This window comes from Genypterus blacodes, unplaced genomic scaffold (genome assembly GCF_046128005.1).
Source record: "Genypterus blacodes isolate CSIRO-AG114 ecotype Tasmania unplaced genomic scaffold, CSIRO-AGI_Gbla_v1 ptg000053l_1, whole genome shotgun sequence".
Classification (NCBI taxonomy): Eukaryota; Metazoa; Chordata; class Actinopteri; order Ophidiiformes; family Ophidiidae; genus Genypterus; species Genypterus blacodes.
The window spans coordinates 3,034,133-3,053,597 of NW_027466865.1; the positions used below are offsets into that span (position 1 = coordinate 3,034,133).

The 19,465-nt window shown below is 43.4% G+C and overlaps 1 protein-coding gene across 2 annotated transcripts in view; it reads right to left on the minus strand.

Annotated features, from left to right (window-relative positions):
• znrf3 (zinc and ring finger 3) overlaps window positions 1-19,465 on the minus strand; it is a 68,781-nt gene that overhangs the window by 13,820 nt on the left and 35,496 nt on the right. For both annotated transcript variants that reach the window (XM_076150723.1, XM_076150722.1), the window contains exon 2: window positions 15,028-15,150. In XM_076150723.1, coding sequence (XP_076006838.1) covers window positions 15,028-15,150 — 123 coding nt within the window. The remainder of the gene's footprint in view (window positions 1-15,027; window positions 15,151-19,465) is intronic.

Genomic DNA, 19,465 nt, shown 5'->3' on the forward strand with positions numbered 1-19,465 from the left:
ACACATCTCCTTCCTAAGCCTGTAAAAATACTACAACCTCGGACAGCAAAGTAAAGATAAACACTTCTTACCACTGTAATCTAAATTGTTCTCGTGCAGACTCAAAGTTCAAAATAAACTAAGCTCTTCAGTGTTGGTAGGTGGAGAGAAAAGGTGGGGAGTGGAAATATTGTTTACCTCACAGACTCAAACTGGCTATAGAATTACAAGTGGCAGGGCTCCTGTGTAAGGAGATATGGTACAGGACATTTGAGAGAGTATTCAGCCCTCCTCTGCAAACTTTTCACAGAGACAAATAATGTGCTGGAAATGAAAGCTTTTGTTCATATTCAGCCCCGCTGAGATTTGACCGATTTCAAAAGATGAACGATTACTGTGCGTCTTTTTGGGGGCCATCCTGGAAATCCACAGGCTGCTCTCCAAGATGATTTTTTCCCACTTTTGAATTCATGCAGCTTTTACCTGGTTTGAGCTGTGACTTCTTAAAATTACATTGGGGCATTAAAAAGGTGTGAATAATGTTTTGAGAGGAGCTGCAGCTGCAGGAGGATATTAACCTGAATAAAGTAAAACATCTCAGGTAATTAAGTGGAAATTTCAATAAAGGAACATATCATGATTTTTGTTGTAGTCCCAATTTTTTTTACTGTAATGTAGTGGTGAGTGTGTGTTGAATATTGCAAAACGTATTCAAACTTGAGGTAAATGCCAAAGGAAATGTCTCCAGTGGAAGGAAGTCATAAGTCCCGAACACTGTTATCCTTAATTTCCGGAACATGATGATGTCAGCTTGTAATACACCTGAACTCACTTATACACCCACAAACTATGAGCCTTGCCAGCATCTGCTATGACTCATCACAACACAGCAGTCTTTTGGGGAGGGGGCTTTAAAGAGACAGCACATGAAATTGATCGTTTTCACTCAGTGTGCATGCCAGTGCTGCGGCAAGTAGAAGTGGATCACACCGTGTATTTGCTGCACGTTAAAGCATTCCAACCATTTCAAAGTAGAACAATAATTGAAAATAAGAACATGGAAATCTGTATATGTCCTGTTTCAAAACCCAGAAAGATGCCTTGCTTCATAGCTGAAATCCATGCCCCCCATCAATCAGTCACTAATGATCAGAAATCAACAAAAACTCAGAAGTTGGGGGGTTCACAGGTATAATATTGCAACACTGCAGGCTCAACAAACTTCCACAGGCTCTGAGGCATGGGAATTACGGTACAATCTTCCTGAGTGAACAAAAACCACAGCACAAAGTAGTGAGAGCCCAGTCTAGACACAGAGGAAAATGAAAGCTATGTTTAGCATCCCTAAGTCAGTCTGCCAGCTTGTAAGATCTGAGGGAGAGAAATTTTCACTCGTCTGGAAAGAGACTTTTCTCAGCATAACGCTCAATCAATCATTCACATTTGTGTGTGTAACATCAAAAAAGTCAAATAAAATCTTTTAGTCTGACACATTATTAATACATCAATATCGTTTTAAACAATAACTTTTAAAATGGCCAACCTTCTCTCCTATACATCATGTATAGTATGTTAGATGTATGATGGTGACTTTTTTTAAATAAAGTTTTGCAATGCTTTAATAAGTCAAAAACACACTGAACAAGTTCTTGTCATTTGCTGTGCACACTAAGTAAAACTATGTTTTGGGGATCATCTTTTTTATAGCCCTTTCCTGAAAAGGCTGCTCTGTTCCAATTGGTCAGCTGAGATGCTTAAACACCGACTCGCCAGCATTGTACTTAGTGGATGTTTCTAACCAGGTGTGTACTTTCAAATGTGTTAAATGTTGATGTAAACATGTTATAGAAGTAGAGGTCAAAGCTTTCTGAGCAGCTAAGATTGGATTGGCATGGATCTGCTTTACTTGATGTAGTTTTATAGGTGTCAGGTTTTGCAACTTTGATAATATTCAACACATACAGCCCAGAAGATTCTACAGATAACCGTACTGATATAAACACAACTGGTGCTTGATTTCCGAAAATAATTGAAAATTGAAAAGTGTTGAGCACTTGTTTGAGGACAAAACATTTTTAGAATTCACATCCAGACAGGAATTCAGAACATTTGATTTTTTGCAGTGTACCAACAGTCCTATGACTCATGTGAGTCATGTGCAAACAGACACACACCTGGATTACACCTGCAGCGTGCAGCTCCAGCTCAAGTTCCTCCGTCGCGTCTGCATCACTCCCTTTTTCTTTCCTACTTTCTTCTCCTCGGCTTGCCTCGCTTCTGTTTTTTCTCCTCCCGCTTTCCTGTCCCTCTCTCTCTCTCTCTGCACTACTATAATTAAGGCAATTAAGTCTTCAGAAGACTCTCCTCTGCTATTATGCTGTAATTTCATGTTGCCTCCTGGCTTTACGGTTTATTAAAAGATAAAGGCATACTTTTCTCCCATGGATTTTCTTATATGTGGTCGCCTTTTTTCCCTGCTCTCTCCCTCTCAGAGCGTGCGTTTGTGCCAAGACATTATTTACATTCAGCTAAAATAAAATCTAAGTTACGTGGCTATTTGTCATCTGATTTGAGCCTCAGCACTGCAGCGAAAAGAAACAAAAATATGTTCAAAATGCCTCTTCTTCAGTTTTATCTTTTTTATTGGAAATACTGCATTTGCTGTGCATGTCAAGGGCAAGGAACTCTCCACACACTGGAAAAAGGCGGAAATACTGATGGCAATAACAGACAAAAACAACCTATTGTTGGTATTTTTCCATTTCAACTTTTCTAGTTGTTGACACGACTCAGCATCCTTCTGATCTTCTGCTGACACTTTATTGACAGACTGTAAATCTGTCATAACATGTTATTCTGTTTACGAATGCTTGACTCGTAATTATATTGGTTGGATGACATACAATCAAAACTCTTTGACACTGTCGTCACGTTGAATCTGCTGTGTCACGTCAAAGGAAAAGTGAGGACTTCCCAGTTCCCACACACACACACACACACACGCACACACGCGCGCGCACACACACACGCACACACACACACACACACACACACACACACACACAAACACAAACCTGGAACCATTTACAAGGGAATAACTTGAACTCTAATGGCCTTGTCAGGTTTATTCCAACCAATTTCTGTTTAACACAAATCCCCTTTCACTCATATTAAAGGGTTCGACTCATAGCCACGGAATTCCAAGACCAGATTGCGGTACAAGTGGGAAAACACCTCTAAAACAGGAGTTTACAAACATTTCAAGATTTTATTCCGAGATGATTCAATCTTAATTATATTTACCAAGGAAAAGCTCGTCAACCTCCATACACACAAGATGAGTACATTTTTCATTCTGGAAACAAGTGTGAAATTGCACTAGATGGGAGAAGATGTTTATTGCCGGGATTACATCAATCCTTATTTAAAAGCCACGGAAGTGTAATCATCCTAATACAAGCTTTAAATCTTTACCCTGCCTTTATTAATCTGCATTTCTATTTGTCTGTTTGTTTGGGATTTAGGTCAAGGAAGAATTGATTAGATTCTTAATGCAGTTCTGGAGGGATCCAGATCCTTTCACATTGCAAGGACAAAAATAAGCAAACTCCGAAGATTGCTTGGCCTTGGTGGAGGAATGTGTGCTGGAGTGCCCTCCGGTTTTAAATGTTTCAACACACAGATCATTGCACTAGAATTACTTTTTCTAGAAGTCTTCCATGCTTGATTGTCATGTTTTATTCTCACTCGTCAAGTGTCAGCACTGCTTGTTAACCTTGCACACATTTTCTTCATTGACATTGCTGTCAGACTGATCAGCTTGGCTCTAATATGTTACTTGCACTGCATTGCCGGCTGCATTTCAAACAAGCCATTGTTTAACTTTTCCCCCCCACAGTTTTGAACTCTTCCATATTACTGTTGAATGTTAATGTGGGGTGCAGGCTCGATGATCCTACAAAAAAGGAGTCCAGGGACGTCTTCAGCACATTAACTAAAGCTTTATAAAAATGTTTACAAAGAACATAACACACTTGTGTGTCACACAGAGGAGGACATGGGCTGAGAAGCCTCCTAGAGCAGCTCTCCACTCTGCCGCTTTCATATAAATGAGGTAGTTTACTCAACGTAAATATACAGGGGAAAGAATCACTTGAAGCACTCAGTGTGCTCAGAGACAGTCATTAATATCACACATGACGTCAGGAAACTGATCTGAGGTCAGGTTTGGAAATGAAACGTCTTCTATAAGACCATCACCACAACATCAAGTCAATCAGAAAATAAGGTAAAAGAAAAAAGCTACAGGATGACAAACTTTGATCATTTTCTCACAGATTCTGGCCTGAAAATCTAAAATACAATAACTCTAGACTGTTTGACTTTAGCACCTATTGATTACAATGCCTATATTTTACAATTATAGAAAATACATGTAAATATAGGAGTTTCCTTAAGCACCACCCACAGATCAAACTAATTGCTGCATTGGAGTGCACGTCAGAGGGTGGAGTTAACTGATGCAAAATCCAACTGTACAAACTTTGCTTTTTTCCAGACCACTCGAACGAAGCACAAGTTTCTGTACACAATAGCCTTGAAAAGAACAGGAGAGTTCTTGTTGAGGACTTGTTGTTACTCAGCAGAGCACAGACACAACACAGTCCTTTCCTCTTGTGCCACCAGCAGGACAAACTTTACTTTTCCTGTCCAATTAGTGGTCAAGAAAAGAATAGCGAGTTTCTGTTTCAGTTACTTTCAGTTCTCCAACGTGGAATGATCATTGCAGCATCCTGGCTTAAATTGACACACAGATAGACATTATCTCTCTCTCTCACTCTCTCTCTCTCACACACACAAACACACACACACACACACCTTAATGGCCTCAGTTAAGCAGGGCAGAATTAATGGTGTGTTATTCCCAGTTAGAGCCATAGGTTAACACTGTGGCACAGTGTCTCAGTGGAGAGAGAGGGAGAAAGAGAGCGAGAGAGAGAGAGAGAGGGGGAGAGAGATTTCAGGGGGAGGTAGTGACCTCACCATGAGACAAAGATGAGGCCCACCCCAGGTACACTGACCCCAACCCTGCCACCGTGCTGTACATCATGTTCACAACCATCCAGCCTGTAGGGTGCTGCAGTGTGCAGCTCCAATCTGCCACAATCGTCCCCGTGGGAGGAAATCAGTCCTCATGGCCGTTCAGTCTTCCTTTCCACAGGTTTACATCCCCATGCCAGAGAGAAATACATTGTTTGACCCCTTTGAAATCATTTCCTTGGAGGAAAGATGTGTTTCACCTGGTGGGCAGTTACTGGTATAGTATGTGTGAAAAGCTTTGATTAGAGGTGATTGTGTGAGGAAAGGAGCCTCTGAGGGTTTACAAAGCCTCTAGCACTCTGCAAAAGAAATGATTTCAAAAGGCACACAGGTCTGAAATATTCTTAATTATCTCACCGCGCTGACACATTCTCTGACTTGCTTTTAGAAAGTGAAGCGTTTTCATGTGATGAAGGGATCGTCTCTCCCTGTGTTTCTCTCTCTCCTCTGCTAATTGTTCTCTCCCTCATATTCACCTCATCGTTCCCAATCAGCAACCCCCACCTAGCTGTGTGTCTGCCTCAGTGCACAATGTGGGGTGGCCATTCACCCACCATTGCATAACCAGAATTATACAAGTGGGTTGTTGCGATCAAAATGTGTGTGTGTGTGTGCGTGCGTGTGTGTGTGTGTGTGTGTGTGTGTGAGGGGGCAACTCTGAGGAGGCCTGACAGTGAAACTTGGCAAAGCTCCACTAAAGCATTAAAGGGTTGAGAGCGAGCGAGAGAGAGAGAGAGAGAGAGAGAGAGAGAGAGAGAGAGAGAGAGAGAGAGAGAGATGGGGTCTTGCTCTCTCTTGACTTTCACTACACATTTCTAAAAATCTTTAACTACAGCCAACAGATCATTGATTATTGATGGCATATTGGTTACGTGGGGAGAAGACCGTCGTTTAACCCTTTATTCGCCCAAGAACATTCCTCTTTTCCTTCCCTATTCCACTTCACATTTCAGAATCTGCCATATCTCCATTTCAAGTGTTTTCCTGCACTGGGATTGTCCAGCTTTTCCTGCCTGTCTCCATGCTGCGACACATCTTGTGACTTCAAGCACACACACACACGCACACACACACACACACATACACAGACAGTGAACACTGACACACAGCGGCTCAGTCATTAATCAGCAGCCTTTTCTTCCTCCCGCTGTCCACTGATCTGTCCGACTGAGACCAAGCGCTGGGGCTGAAGGAACGGACGACCGCTAATTAAATTTCCTCCACTTTTCCTCCCATGTTGTTTTCTTACCGGTTTTGGGCTCTGGGCCTTTGTGATACACAGGAAAATAAACAAGCTTTCCGGGCGAGGACAAGAATACCCTGTTTTAAGTGCCAACCTCTATCTAATGTCTAAACAGGAGGATTTTTTTTTGGGATGAAACTGAAGCAATCTGTGGAGCTTTAGAAGTGAAAATCTGGCCCAACACACCACTTTGGCTCCTTCTTTAATTCAGCTCTCCACTGTTAAAACAGGCTTGTTTTTCCTGTGAGTGATGAGCGTCCATGTGCTTTGAGTGGGTGGAGCCGAGGCGTCTGACTAGGGGGCGACTTCTTCTCTCAGTTCTATTGCCATCATACAACATTTTGTAATCTGTCTGCCTTGAACCTGCTTCAGGAGATGAGACCATGTCCCTGCTTGCATGAAGGAAAAGTTCCTCCTGCTGCTGCCATCTTCTCTCCTAGTGCAAAACAAGGCAGAGTACCCTCCACTTCAATTCTGCCTCCATAATGATTAGAATTGGAATATTGAAACGCATGATGATACAAAGCGCACATGCAAGTACTGTGATCAGATCTCAGCATCTGAATAATTGATCCAGATCATTTCGAAACCAACTTCACCTGTCTGTCTTAATAGGGGTATAATATCATCATGGCAAAAATGCTATGGAAGGGAGAGATCAATCAAGTATGTAAGTATAACGCCTCTGGGTTGGTTTGACGGCATTCACATCTTTGGGCGTGAAGATCAAGTTTTAAAACTCTGACAATCTTTAACACACACTTCATTACACTATAAAAACAAGGGAAAACAAAGTCTGATGGGACAGAACAATGACATCACTTGAACCTGGCAGCCCCTCTCCTGCCGCCGTCATCATCCCTTTCTTCTTCCTCTCCAGCTGTCTCGTATAATTTCATACTTAAGCTATACGAGGCAACAAGTCACAATGGCTGAGTTGCGACCATTTGCTGCCAGGTGTCATTCTCTCCGGCCCCTTTCTCCATGTTTCTCTCATCTGCCATTAGCTCACTGTCTCAGGGTACAGGGAGCTCCAATGTCACCCTCATACTGACACCCCCTCCTTCACACACACACCTTCTTCACTCTTGTCTCCTTGCTGGGGCCAACTTCAGCTTCCTGGCAGAGCATTAAAGCGCCGTTAAACCACAAGAGAAAGATGCCATTTTCACCCCGCTAACCCTGCAGCAGAGGCATCTGTAGGCATCAGATTAGCCGAGTGGGGACCAGGGGGCTTCAGTTTCCAGCTTCCGTGCCAGGCATGGGCCCGAGCCTTAAATTAAAGACAACATGGCCCTGACACACACAGCGGGGCACAGGACACAAAGATTCTCATGCACACAAACACATTCACGTACAAAGCGGCAGGCTTAGAGTGAGATGAAGAGAGAAAAGGCTTTGGTAGACGTGGGTGGACGTCTGATCCCATCTCTTCTAACTAAGATTTACTTTTTCCATGGCTCGTCTTTTGATCCGACACCGCCCCTTCATTCTGTTTCGCTCTGAGAGACAGGGGAGCTTTAGCTGTGGCTGGCGGCGGCTGAGAGGGAATAACTGTAGCTGAACTGTTTAATTACAGAAAAGCAGCAACGCCACAGTGTAAAAATACTTAATTCCAAGTTAAATTACTGCATTTTAAATTTAAGTAAAGGTATTTTTACGTGTTATTCAAAAATGGCCATTATTTAATTTCCTTTACAAAACAGATCTAAGGGGGCTTGTTTAAGGGATTTTCTTCACACCAGATTCAAAGATTCTAAGAGGTCAATCACAGCCTTCATTAATGAAATGAATGAAGAGCAGGACAAGTAAAGTAATCTCCCAAACTATCCTTCAGTAAGTAAGTACCACGACTCGTATAACTTCACTTAAGTACAGAACTTGAGCAAATACATATTTTGGAAAGCAGCTAATCACTTCAACCCAGAGTAATGAGTCAAATTCAATGTAAGGACGAAGAAAAGTGAAAGGGCGCTTCTTTCTTATCCTTCTCTCATTTCCCTTTCCGATTCTATCTTTCTCTTCCTCTCTCTCTTTCCCTCTTCTCCCCCTGCATCTCTCCATCTCTCCCCTTCTCTCATCTTAAGTCCCCGGGGCTCCTTTCTTCTCTCTTTAAATAGAGGCCTGAGCTGTGAAGTCTAATAATGGTCATTTGGCCTCCCATTGAAGCCTGGGTAATTCGGCCCGGGGACGGCTCACTTTGAGCCACATGACACAAGGAGCTTCCCAGTGACCATGGAAACCGGCGCAGTGGGATCCTGGGAGCCTCCAAGTGGCGTGAAACGTGGTGAAGCAATGATTTAGGAGGAGTTTTTGGACGAGTGGTGGGTGGGGGTAGGGGGGGGGGAATCGGAGTAGGAAGGTGGGTGAGGATTTCCTCCACAGTCAGAGAGAGAGCGAGAGAGAGAGAGGCCCCTGCCCGGCCACGGTGAAAACCTCTGCCGACACCCTGCCAGCAAGAGCGGCCAAGATAATATCAGCAAGTTGAGGCGTACACAAACATGAAAGGAGAGCCGGCGAGGCAGCGAGGCCCCCGAGTGCTCTGCGCTTCACAAGCTTTTCTCGCCCTTTTTCCTCTCTCCAACTGCTCCTCCTCTCTTTTTCAATTTCCCTTTCCACTCCTCCCTCCCCGCTGCCGTGTTTTTAAGTGTGTTTGGAGCAGCTGACGTTATAACAAGTATATTTACATGCACACTCTGATACGCTTCTTGCAAACGTCAATCTGATTATTGTGTCTAGATGAAGTGTGAAAGACCGTAGAGCGATTTTCCGTAGCAGAGCAACGTCGCGGCGTCAGTTTGCTGTCAAACACCATAGAAAGATTCAGTGTGGATTGTTGATTACAATCAAAGTTTGAACGTGTGTGTGAGTGTGAATATGTTGACTGGTGGAACACGACTCAGAAGAAGAAGAAGCTTGGGAAGTTACTGCAACATCACGTTTCATGCAGACGCTGCCAATTTCTGCTGCTCTGATTGAAACAGCCCAACATTGACTTTCCATTTGCTGCAATTGCCTGGTGTCAACTGAAAGGAAATAAGCATCATTTTCAGAGCAAGTCCAAGCACAGAAGAAAACCGGCTCATCAATACCCTTCTTACATCCATCCATTGTCCACAGTGTTTTTTTCTCAGGTAGGCAGTTCAAGCTTGAGGAGGAAAAACAGGCCAGATGCTGTATCGAACCAAAGCCAGCGTGGAAATCAATCGCTATTTTGGCTTCGCCGCAATTTCACAAAATACTAGGCAGGCAGGAATGCGATAAAAAGCAGTTTTCTACGTGCTGACTTCTTGAAGATCTTACTGGCGGAATCATTTCCTCCTCCACATCATTATAAGGAGTAAAGTGGCGCCTCTTTTCATCAACGCCGCATAATAAATGAGAAGAAACTGTTCCAGAACTGTGCCTGTTTCCCCCAAGTGGTGTAAGTTGTCTAAACTTATTCACGTCAACTACAATATCAGTACGTGTAGATATGATGATGAAAAATGCAATCCAGGCTCCAGATTTCCCCCAAAACGGGCTTTTTGCTGATGTTACAGAGCTGCATGTGAACATAATTCTTTGGAGAAAAGGTTACATGAAGGGCAGCACACAGTAAGAAGTGGTTAGAAAAAAAAGAGGCTAAAAGTCAGCCAGTAAAGTGAAGGCTGCAGCGTCTTTACAACAGGCCCTGCGGCTGACACCTTACTGGCACTGCCTTGGCCCGAGCACGACCTCCAACACACACCTGAGTGTGTAGGAACAGCTAACCTGGCCACAGGCTCGCGGCCAGTTGCCCTCCATATCACACTCATCTGTCTGCTGCCATCCCCTCTCCTCCACACACACACGCACACACACACACACGCACACGCACACACACACACACACACACACACACACACACATACACACACACACACACACAAATCCTTGTAGCCCTCGTCTCGTCTCTGTCTCCCTGTTATTCCCACAGGTGGAGCTAAGTTCATTTACAGTACCATTGTGACATAGTCGTACTTTACTGTGGAGTATTTACAGTCTGAATAACTTTGGCAATATTGTATTTTTCACTTTTCTACACTTATCTAATGAATGAAGTGACACTAATAGTCATTCCCTCTTCTTCTCTATCGCAAATATAAAAGGACAAAAATCACCAATCAAAATCAAGGTTTTTCACACCTCATCAAAATTACATGAAATGTGCTCTCTGATATTGCTGCTTTTACTTTTGCAACAGAGTTAAGTACTAATTCCAACACTGCTCAGCACGCACACACACACACACATTACACCCTCTGCATCTCTGGCCAAGACACTAGACATAGTCTGGGCCCAAAAGCCACTTAGCAGTAAGGAGGAGCAGCTGTTTGCACTGGCCTGCCATCTCATAGTGCCAATCGAGGGCCGTGGTACACAAAGACACACCGGCACACACTCCTCTGCCCGCTCACATTGTTCCACAGCAACTGCGGTTTTACAGTTGTGTTTGTGTGTGTGTCAAAGAAAAGGCTTCCCACACAGGATGCGATTTTATGGCAGTGCGCCTCTGGCAAAATCTTTATTTCTGGGAGGACATGTCAATAAAGAGCTCCAAACTTTCAAGTTATTTTGGGTCCTGTGCAGCGCTCGGTCTCAGGCCAGCGGCGCTCCGTTTCTATGAAATGTTGTGTTTGGCCGGTTGTTCAGGTGGAACTGATCGTAGTTCAGAGACGAGTTGGTCAAGGGCAGCGGCAGGCCACACACACAACAAGCACATACCAGGGAGGTTTACATGCTACACCAGCCAAGAGGCTCGCTTTACACAAGCTGCGTGGGAGGACGGGACGCATTTTTCGGCCTAGACACCAAGAAACAAATACTTCAATCACAGAGTTTTACTCAAGTAATGTCATTACAATATCACTGCTCCCAAGCACCATTTCATCTTATCCCTTTAGATCCACTTTAGTTCTGATCAAAATACTAAACTTATTTTTCATTTGACAGCTGTAGTAATTAGTTACTTCAGACAGACATTAGTCACTACAGTCACACTTGAAATGTCATTTAATTTAATTATAGTAATTAAAAATATCAACATGATTGATTAATCACTTAATCAACTACCTCCTATATAAATCCCAGCCAGTCACTTACTCAAAGCAGCACATTCACCTTTATCGTCTCCTTGAGAATCAACCCCCACTAAGTCCTCCACCCCTCCCTGTGTCCTTTAACTCCCACGCCTCCTTCTCTCCTGGGTGCCCGCTTTGGAGGCTGATGTCATGAGAGCGCACAGTATCACAGGCGGGATGAAAGGGGAAAAGCCGCCGTGCTTTGGCCCCGTGTGGCCGTTGGACCGACACCGTGGCACTTGAAAGGAGCGATATCACACCGGCTCAGCAACAAAGACCCCGACCGGCCTGGCCCACCACCCACATGTTGTGCATGTTGCAGACGAGCGGCCAAGAACTGACGTGTGAAGCAGATGGGAGGGAGGCGTATTCTTAGAGTCATACCGTCGGGCGGAATGACAGCCGAGAATATGTCATTGACTGGAAAAAGCTATGCGACTTGAGAAAAGGCATGAAGGCATGAAGGCATGAGGTGAAGAGAAAATAAGACAGAAAGACAAGAAATACTCTTTGATATGCAGAGATTTCACTTCTGCGGGTCCACAACAAATTATTTTTGAAGTACAATGACATCAAGTAAGACCAATGGGAAACTTGTAAGTAAAAGGTCAGAAATGTTTGTATTTAACAAAAGGAGCAGAACAATTTTCTATCAAAAAGTGAAATGCTTCATATATTTGTAAAAATGTTCACCATGATTCTTCAATTCCTTTTGCAATGTGAATATGTAAAATTCATTCACACTTGTACGTTCTTGAAAAGCCCCGACTGGAGCGGGAACCTATTTGCTCCTGGTTTCACTCTGGAGGAGGAGTTAGTGATGTGCCACGGGAGGAGGCAGAGGAGGTCAGAGGCTCAACAGCCCGGCAAGTCTCACAGGAACCAGACGGGAAGTGCAGGAAAAAACTGTGTACATATATATGACACGGCAGCACTCTGGCAGGCTCTGCACGTGGACTTCAGAGGCCTGCGTCCCCGCCTTCTCTTCCTCCTCTCTTCTAACTTCCTTCGCCTTCGAATGTGTCTGAGCATCTTCTGCAACAGCCTTATATTCCTAAACTGAATTTCTGCAATGCGTGTCTAAGCAATATAGCAATAGAGGTACTATTAAGGTCGGATTGTTTGAAGAGGTCATACCAAGTCATTCCAAATTTGCAGAATCTTTTGCTAGTTGCTACATGTTGGCGAGCCTCGTGTTCCCAGACAGTTTATATTTAGACATGGATTAGAGTAAACAGCATTCCCCCGACCCAATGATTCAGTTTTGTTCATTTATTGGGCTTCTGTAATTCAGTGGAATCTAAATTATGCAGGCAAGACCTCAACACTTTTGTGGCAAAGTGGCAGCAAAGTGGATTGGGCTTTTGGGTTCAGTCTGGGGCCAGACGGGTAAGGCGGGCAGGGGCGGGGGGCCGCAGAGCCTGAGGCCAGACCAGACGGAGTGAGTGTGTATTAGTGGGCATAGCCTGGCTGGCTAGGCTAAGCATGCATACTGGCAGGGGGCATACTGGCCTGGCAATAGCAATGGTGCCAGGCGAAGCACCCAGCTGTGTGCCGACCGCGAGGGCCTGTCAAGATTCAACAATGGGCCTTTCCCTCCTCTAATTATAGTCGTGTTTGAATGAAGATGAGGAAAACAGAAAGGACCAGAGGTGAGAAAAGCTGGCTGGAGGCAAAAAAAAGGCCACAGGCAAAGGCTACAGTGTCCCAGAGCAAAGCAACAAACCCAACATTTAGTATTTTTTTTTTTAAATGTCGGCTCATTAGTGCAGAGCTTTGACTGGTTTCACTGGGCACATTCCAAAGCCCTCGTTCCACTTATCCTCATGTGACCCATCCTTAGTTCATACTCTACTGTAGGTACTCTCCAATGGTTCAGCAACTGCATCTGACTGAACACTGGTGCTCGACTAGACTAAATGCATAATATCCCAAGTGGGCGACCTCCACTTTTAAATACTTGTGTTTCACTTTGTATATGACTCCGCAAAACAAAAATAGATTTATCAGAAGTTGAAAATACACAAAACATAAAGTAGTGCAGGCCGACCTAGCAGTCAGCAGCACCAAGGCAAAGGGTGCAACTGCTTTTTTGATCACTAACAGAGTGAAAACACACACAAACTCACACATTCATTCACACATTCATGCAATTTAGAGTTTGTAGTTCACCCTGTTGGTCAACACTGTCTGCTGGGACACACATCCATCCCCTCCCACAGTCTTACACATGTGGACTTGGTGCTTTCAGATGCAGGCAGGTCCAACTGATGTAACCAGCTGACGAAATTTAGATTAGATAGGAGTATAGATTGGCCTTTTTTTGATTTCTTGGTACCTTTACAGACAAAAGTATGGTCCCCCTAAGCATGAGGAATTATCAACAAAAGGAAAGTTGTGTGTTTGTGGAAACTATGTGTCTTGCACTGTAGACGTCATTTGCTCCGATTTCCATAATCAAACTTGAAACACTGACCGAGTGCGAGCAAGTAGAAACCATGAAGGCCCTATTTAGGATAGTTCTGCATTAAGTTATTCTTAATGCAGTTACAAACTAAGCTGAAGTGAGAATTCTCTTTTGCCAAGTTTGAAAAATTTCGACTATGGAGAACAAGTTATAAATATAAATAAATGTCTCCCTGGAAGTGTAAGTGCTCCTCAAACATGAAAGCATCACTTCAATCACACTGTTTCCATTAAGCTGAGCGAAGCCACCCGTCACAATGCTCTATTCTTAGATACAGAGGGGTTTGAGTGCTCCAGCTACAGATTAGGTGCGTTTGCTGGTCTCAGTGTAAGCATCTGCACGGCAGCAGCAACCATCACTGGAGAAAGTGCACCATTAGCATGTCTATACAGCACAGGGGCTCCTTTAATTATGAATAGCTGCTCTCTTTCTGTCACAAGGCATGCACACGATAAATGAGACGATGGCCAACTCCCCCCCTCCCCATCCTCCAGGGAATGTTGGTACATTCCATTAAGAGGAACACTTAATTAAGGCATGATAAAATACCACTCAGAGACTCCGGAGGGGTCAGACAACTGGCATTAATGAAGGGGGTCGGAGACAAGTGAGGGATTCAGTGCAACCTCATTCTCCAAGTAATGATAGAAAAGAAAAAAATTAACTATCCTACTGACTATGACTGCCAAAAAATGGCAGAAATTCCTTTAATGAGTTTGAAAGAATGTAGAGAAAAGGTCTGTTTAGACAAGAAACTATGCTACTCATCACTAAAGAAGCCAGATGTCTTATCTGTCTTTCCATGCAGTTCATTTTATTCCGATCTGTACCATTCAGATTTGACATCAATTGGGAGAAGAAAAGAGAAAGGACATTAACGTGGATGTGAAACGTTTTATCTATCTGACCGTTTGCATTTAAGTACTTAATCAAGTCTTGAGATGGGAAGGATGGATGTTCGAAATTTCCCCCGAATAGAATTTGATATTGCTCTTTGTGAAATGTTAGACACTGTATGTTCTTGTCCGAGTCGGCCATGCCTGGTCCATACACCACTGTTAACTTGAGTGGTGCATTCTCACTGCACAGAAACTTGAGGGAGATGGTCGAGATTCATGCAAGAACAAATCATTTACCTTTCCCAGCACGGTGAGACAGCTGGGGTCCAGTTCTGGCTGCTCCAGCTTCACCACTCCGACCCAGCCATACTCATATAGGTCCTCCTCATCATTATTGTTACAGAGTCCCAAAGGATGCATCTGGAAAAAGGACAGAAGTGACACATCAGTACTTACATCAAATTTACTGAGCAATTCAGCGTTTGGCAAGTTATCTCCTGGAATGTTATTCAAAAGGAACTACAATTCATTCTGTGAATTTCTTTTCCACCTCTTTCAAGAATCATGAAGACAACGGACCACAAGGGACTTTTTTGGAAAGCTTCAGCCCAGGAACTCCAGTCCAAGAAATACAATTACACCCAAGTTCATGTGGTCAAAATGCAGATAAAGAGCTGCATTGGAAAAAGAACCATAACATACTGTAGCTTTGTCGTGCACAGTGTTTAAAGCCAGTGTGTGGTTCAGGCCCCACACGTTGCATCAAGTTTGAGGGTTGTGCCATCAGTGGCTTACAGATTTACTCCCGGCATGAAGTAAAAGACCAGCTCACAGCTGGACTAATCTCTCCTGGATAGCCCTCTGTTTGAGGTGGCGTTAAAATTTCTAATCCACTTGTCACCTATTTTCTGTAATGAAACATAAGAGCTTAATAGCATTAGGGGTTTATGAAGTATGCACCGTGTGCTGCAAAACTCACATAGGATCTAAGCATACAGTGCGGTGTTCTACCCCATGTCTCAAAATAGCAGCAGATGGGTAAAGCTGGATTTATGTACTTTCCTGGGTCTGCTGATTACGTACATTTCTTGGGATTTCTACTTAATCAGCCATATCTGCAATTTTTATGAAAAGAAAAGTGCTCAAAGTCTCACATTTCCATTCCAATTATTAATGATACTGTCATTTACATAGTGCTGTGCATGCATACACAACGACGGGTGCTATATCTCTGCCCTTAATTCAGTGTGGTTTCACACCACTGCATGTGTGATCAGCATCAATCTATCTTAAGTTTACATTAGAGAGAGAGAGATTTTAATGAAATACACATAAATATAAAAATAAGCAATCTGCAATCCGACATCAGACTACTAGAAGCCATGTAGTAGTCTATCTATCCAACTATCAGCTGTTGTCGTTGTGCTATAACGCACTCCCATGAGGCATCTGTGCAATGAGAGATAACATCTACACACATAGACAGATACTCATAACAGACCGTTTGATCAGATGAAAGAATAAATGAAGGCTAAAATTTGCAACTTTTTCCAACACAGATTCATCTCTCAGTTATCGTTTGTATTAATCAGTTTATCGTGTAGCCAAGTGGTTCTCAAACTGTGGTCTGTGTACCACCAGTGGTAATGTTTTTTTGTTGAAAGTAGCCCGACTCGTCCTGATTCGCTCAGAAAGTTTTAATCTTAATGTTTTCTTTGATTGTATTACAAATGTTATCATTTTGAAATCTGTAACCAGCCAATGTTTAGTATTTAGATCATTGAGACATGATTCAATTGATTGATCAACTGAAAACTAATGAGTGCAATCATACACACGAACATGGTAAATGTGCCACAAAATAAAGTCATGGGTTGTGCTCAGTCTGTCACTTGGGTGAAATGTACTTTAACCCTTTGATGAAACAAAGCGGGATTAAAACTGTAACCAGGTGGAGATCAGAAACCCAGGATCCATTCCTCTCCATGGCAACAGTTAAAAGACTGGCTCCTGTATTAGCATTAGAACTGGGCCAAAGTGACCTGGAGGCCACTTATCCTATTAACCGAATGACCACAGCACCCCAATCAGCCAGCACTATGGCGCCGGACCCTTGGTCACTCTGGCCCTACGGCCAATGCTGATGACCCAAGATACCCTTCTCCCTCTGGTGACCCCTGACCTTTGAACCCCACTTCATCACTTTGGGAGCAGGCTAGTCGTGCAGCAAGCCAATTGAAGACACAGTAAGAAGGCGCCTAGTCACTTCAATGCCACAAGGCCCAGGGGTCGAGCACCTGACCTGCAGGGTTTTTGGAGGGCTTAGCTAAGAGTATGGGGTCAGATGCAAATGAGCAAGCCTATGGAAGTGTCATGGGGAAGGAATGTGGACGTGTGCCGTTCTGGAGCTCCATCGTTTGGAGTCTTTTCTTTCTGCCTTAAGGATGAAACCTGATGAAGACTGTGGAATCCTCACAGCTTTGTGCATGAATAGTGGATAGGCAGCGAGGAAGAGCAGGTGCAGAATTTGACACGTCACAGGTTTTTCGGTAACAGAGTCCCCAGATTTGAGTAAGCCCCAGATTTGAAAGCCACGAACAATGTGAGAAACGAAAAAACTGCTTTAAAACATTAACTGTATCAACTGATGATAGTGAAATGCTATCAACAGGTTGTGGTCGTGTGAAAGTCTGTGCATTACTCTGATACTCCTCTAATCACTGGAACATCAGGTAATTGGTAGGGGGTAGAAACAACACAATGTTGCTACACAATTAAAAACACCTTTTTCTTCTAATTGTTTCTGATGCATCCTTTAGACAGAAAAGTGCTCATGCTCGTCCCACTCACACATCACATATGACCAAAACTGAAAGCACTCTTATTCAACCACAACACGTCCTCCAAAACAAAATGGCTCTTTCGCACAATAGAGTTAATAAAACCAAAGGGGAAGGTCAGGTAGCAAGGCTGCTGCAGCTCTAAAGACCTTTTCACACATCCAAAGAGTGCAGTCACCTTGTCCACCTCCATATGAAAGATTCACTGTGTATTTTCTCAAAGCTGCTTTTCTCCCATGATTATAAGTAAACAGAGAACAGTGAGCTGAGCTCTGGAAGGTAGATATTAGCCTACGGCTGGCAGGAGCAGGGAGGGAGCACAGGTACACATTACATACACATTTGGTATGATAATTTCAAAGCGTGTTCTCCCTCACAGCCAAAGACAGGATGCCAAATTTCAAGGGAAAGACAAAGATAAAAGAGAACAGCTTAGTCAGGCTTGCATCCAACATGCATATCCTGACCTGCCCACCCGTATATCACCATTCAACAAACCGAGACAATTGTGCACAGCATACCGCACATCCCAACAAACTCAGGTACATTCAGGTGCTGGGTACATTTGATGTGAGATTTCCTTTAAGCACACAGTTAAAGGTTAAGGGAGTGGATTTAGGTAGCAGGTGAACCACAGAGAGCCCGACTCTGTCCCAGTTTCAAATCATTTACTTCAGGAAATGAATCATAATAATGGGGAAATCACCTCAGTTAATGTAAACAACTATGTGCTTTATCACAAAGGTAACAGTACTCAAGAGTTCAGTTTCACTGTTGAGTGAAGACTTAACATCCACAGTATCAGCGATATTTTCTGTGCTTAAGAAAGAAAAGGAAAGGAAGGATGCGAAAAGGACAACAAAGTAAAACACTATTCATTAAACGGCAATTGGAGTGTATAATATTTCCCTTTCAAATATCATGGCTGCAAGTAAGAAAGTCTCCCAAACTGGCAACACTACAAGAAATGCAACTTGTACTCAAGCGGTGCAGCTTAGGTTTCTCAGTGAGTGTGGGGGGGACCAGGAAGTGGAGCGCTGCCTCGCCGTGTGATTGTGACCTCTCTCCCCTGCTTGTCTAACAGCTTGGATGGCAGTGGGGAGCCCCGCCTGCGCCCCTGGGCTCTGAACACTGGGCCATTGTGTGGGGGGCTCTTGCACTCCAAAGGGCCTGTGTTGTTGTTGTGGACCATGTTGTTATTTTAGAGGCTGGCCATTGCGTTGCTATAATCTCCCGCACAGGGCCTTTTAAAACAAATATATTAAAAGAGGTAAAGATGGGGAGGAAAGGAAAATGAACAGGATTTGAAAAAGAGAAAAGCACAATATCAAATAGTCCAGCTCATGTTTTAAGATATTGTTATAAAAGGAAATCATCAAGCATCATGTGCACTAGATTATGACACACTTTTCCAGATAATTAGTCTCGATTTGTCTTAATGTATTCAGGCTAGAACTAATTAGAAGCCAGTATGAAATGTAGACTACATTGTAAACATCTATTAACATCAATTAGCCAACACAACGGCTTTTAGAAATCGTATTTTTCAAATGGCATGTCAACATGGCCAGAACTGATTTCCAATACAAACATTGTGTTGAGACAAGAGCAATATTTCTTGGTCCCACAGTCATGCTACTTCAATGCTTGACGTTAAGTTTGCATTCGCATCCACCCAGCGCTTCTACATGAGCGGTTTTGCTCGCACACTCGCTTGCTTAGTTTATATGTGGATTTAATTTTATATCTCCTAATTGGCAATGTGATGCGTGAGACACAAATCATCTCTGGTCTGAAAATCTACGTCTGATTATCTGTCTTATCTCACTCATTTCTAGAGAATCTGCAGTGGGAACATTGAAATGATTTAGTGGGCAGGCAGATTCTGTCACTTG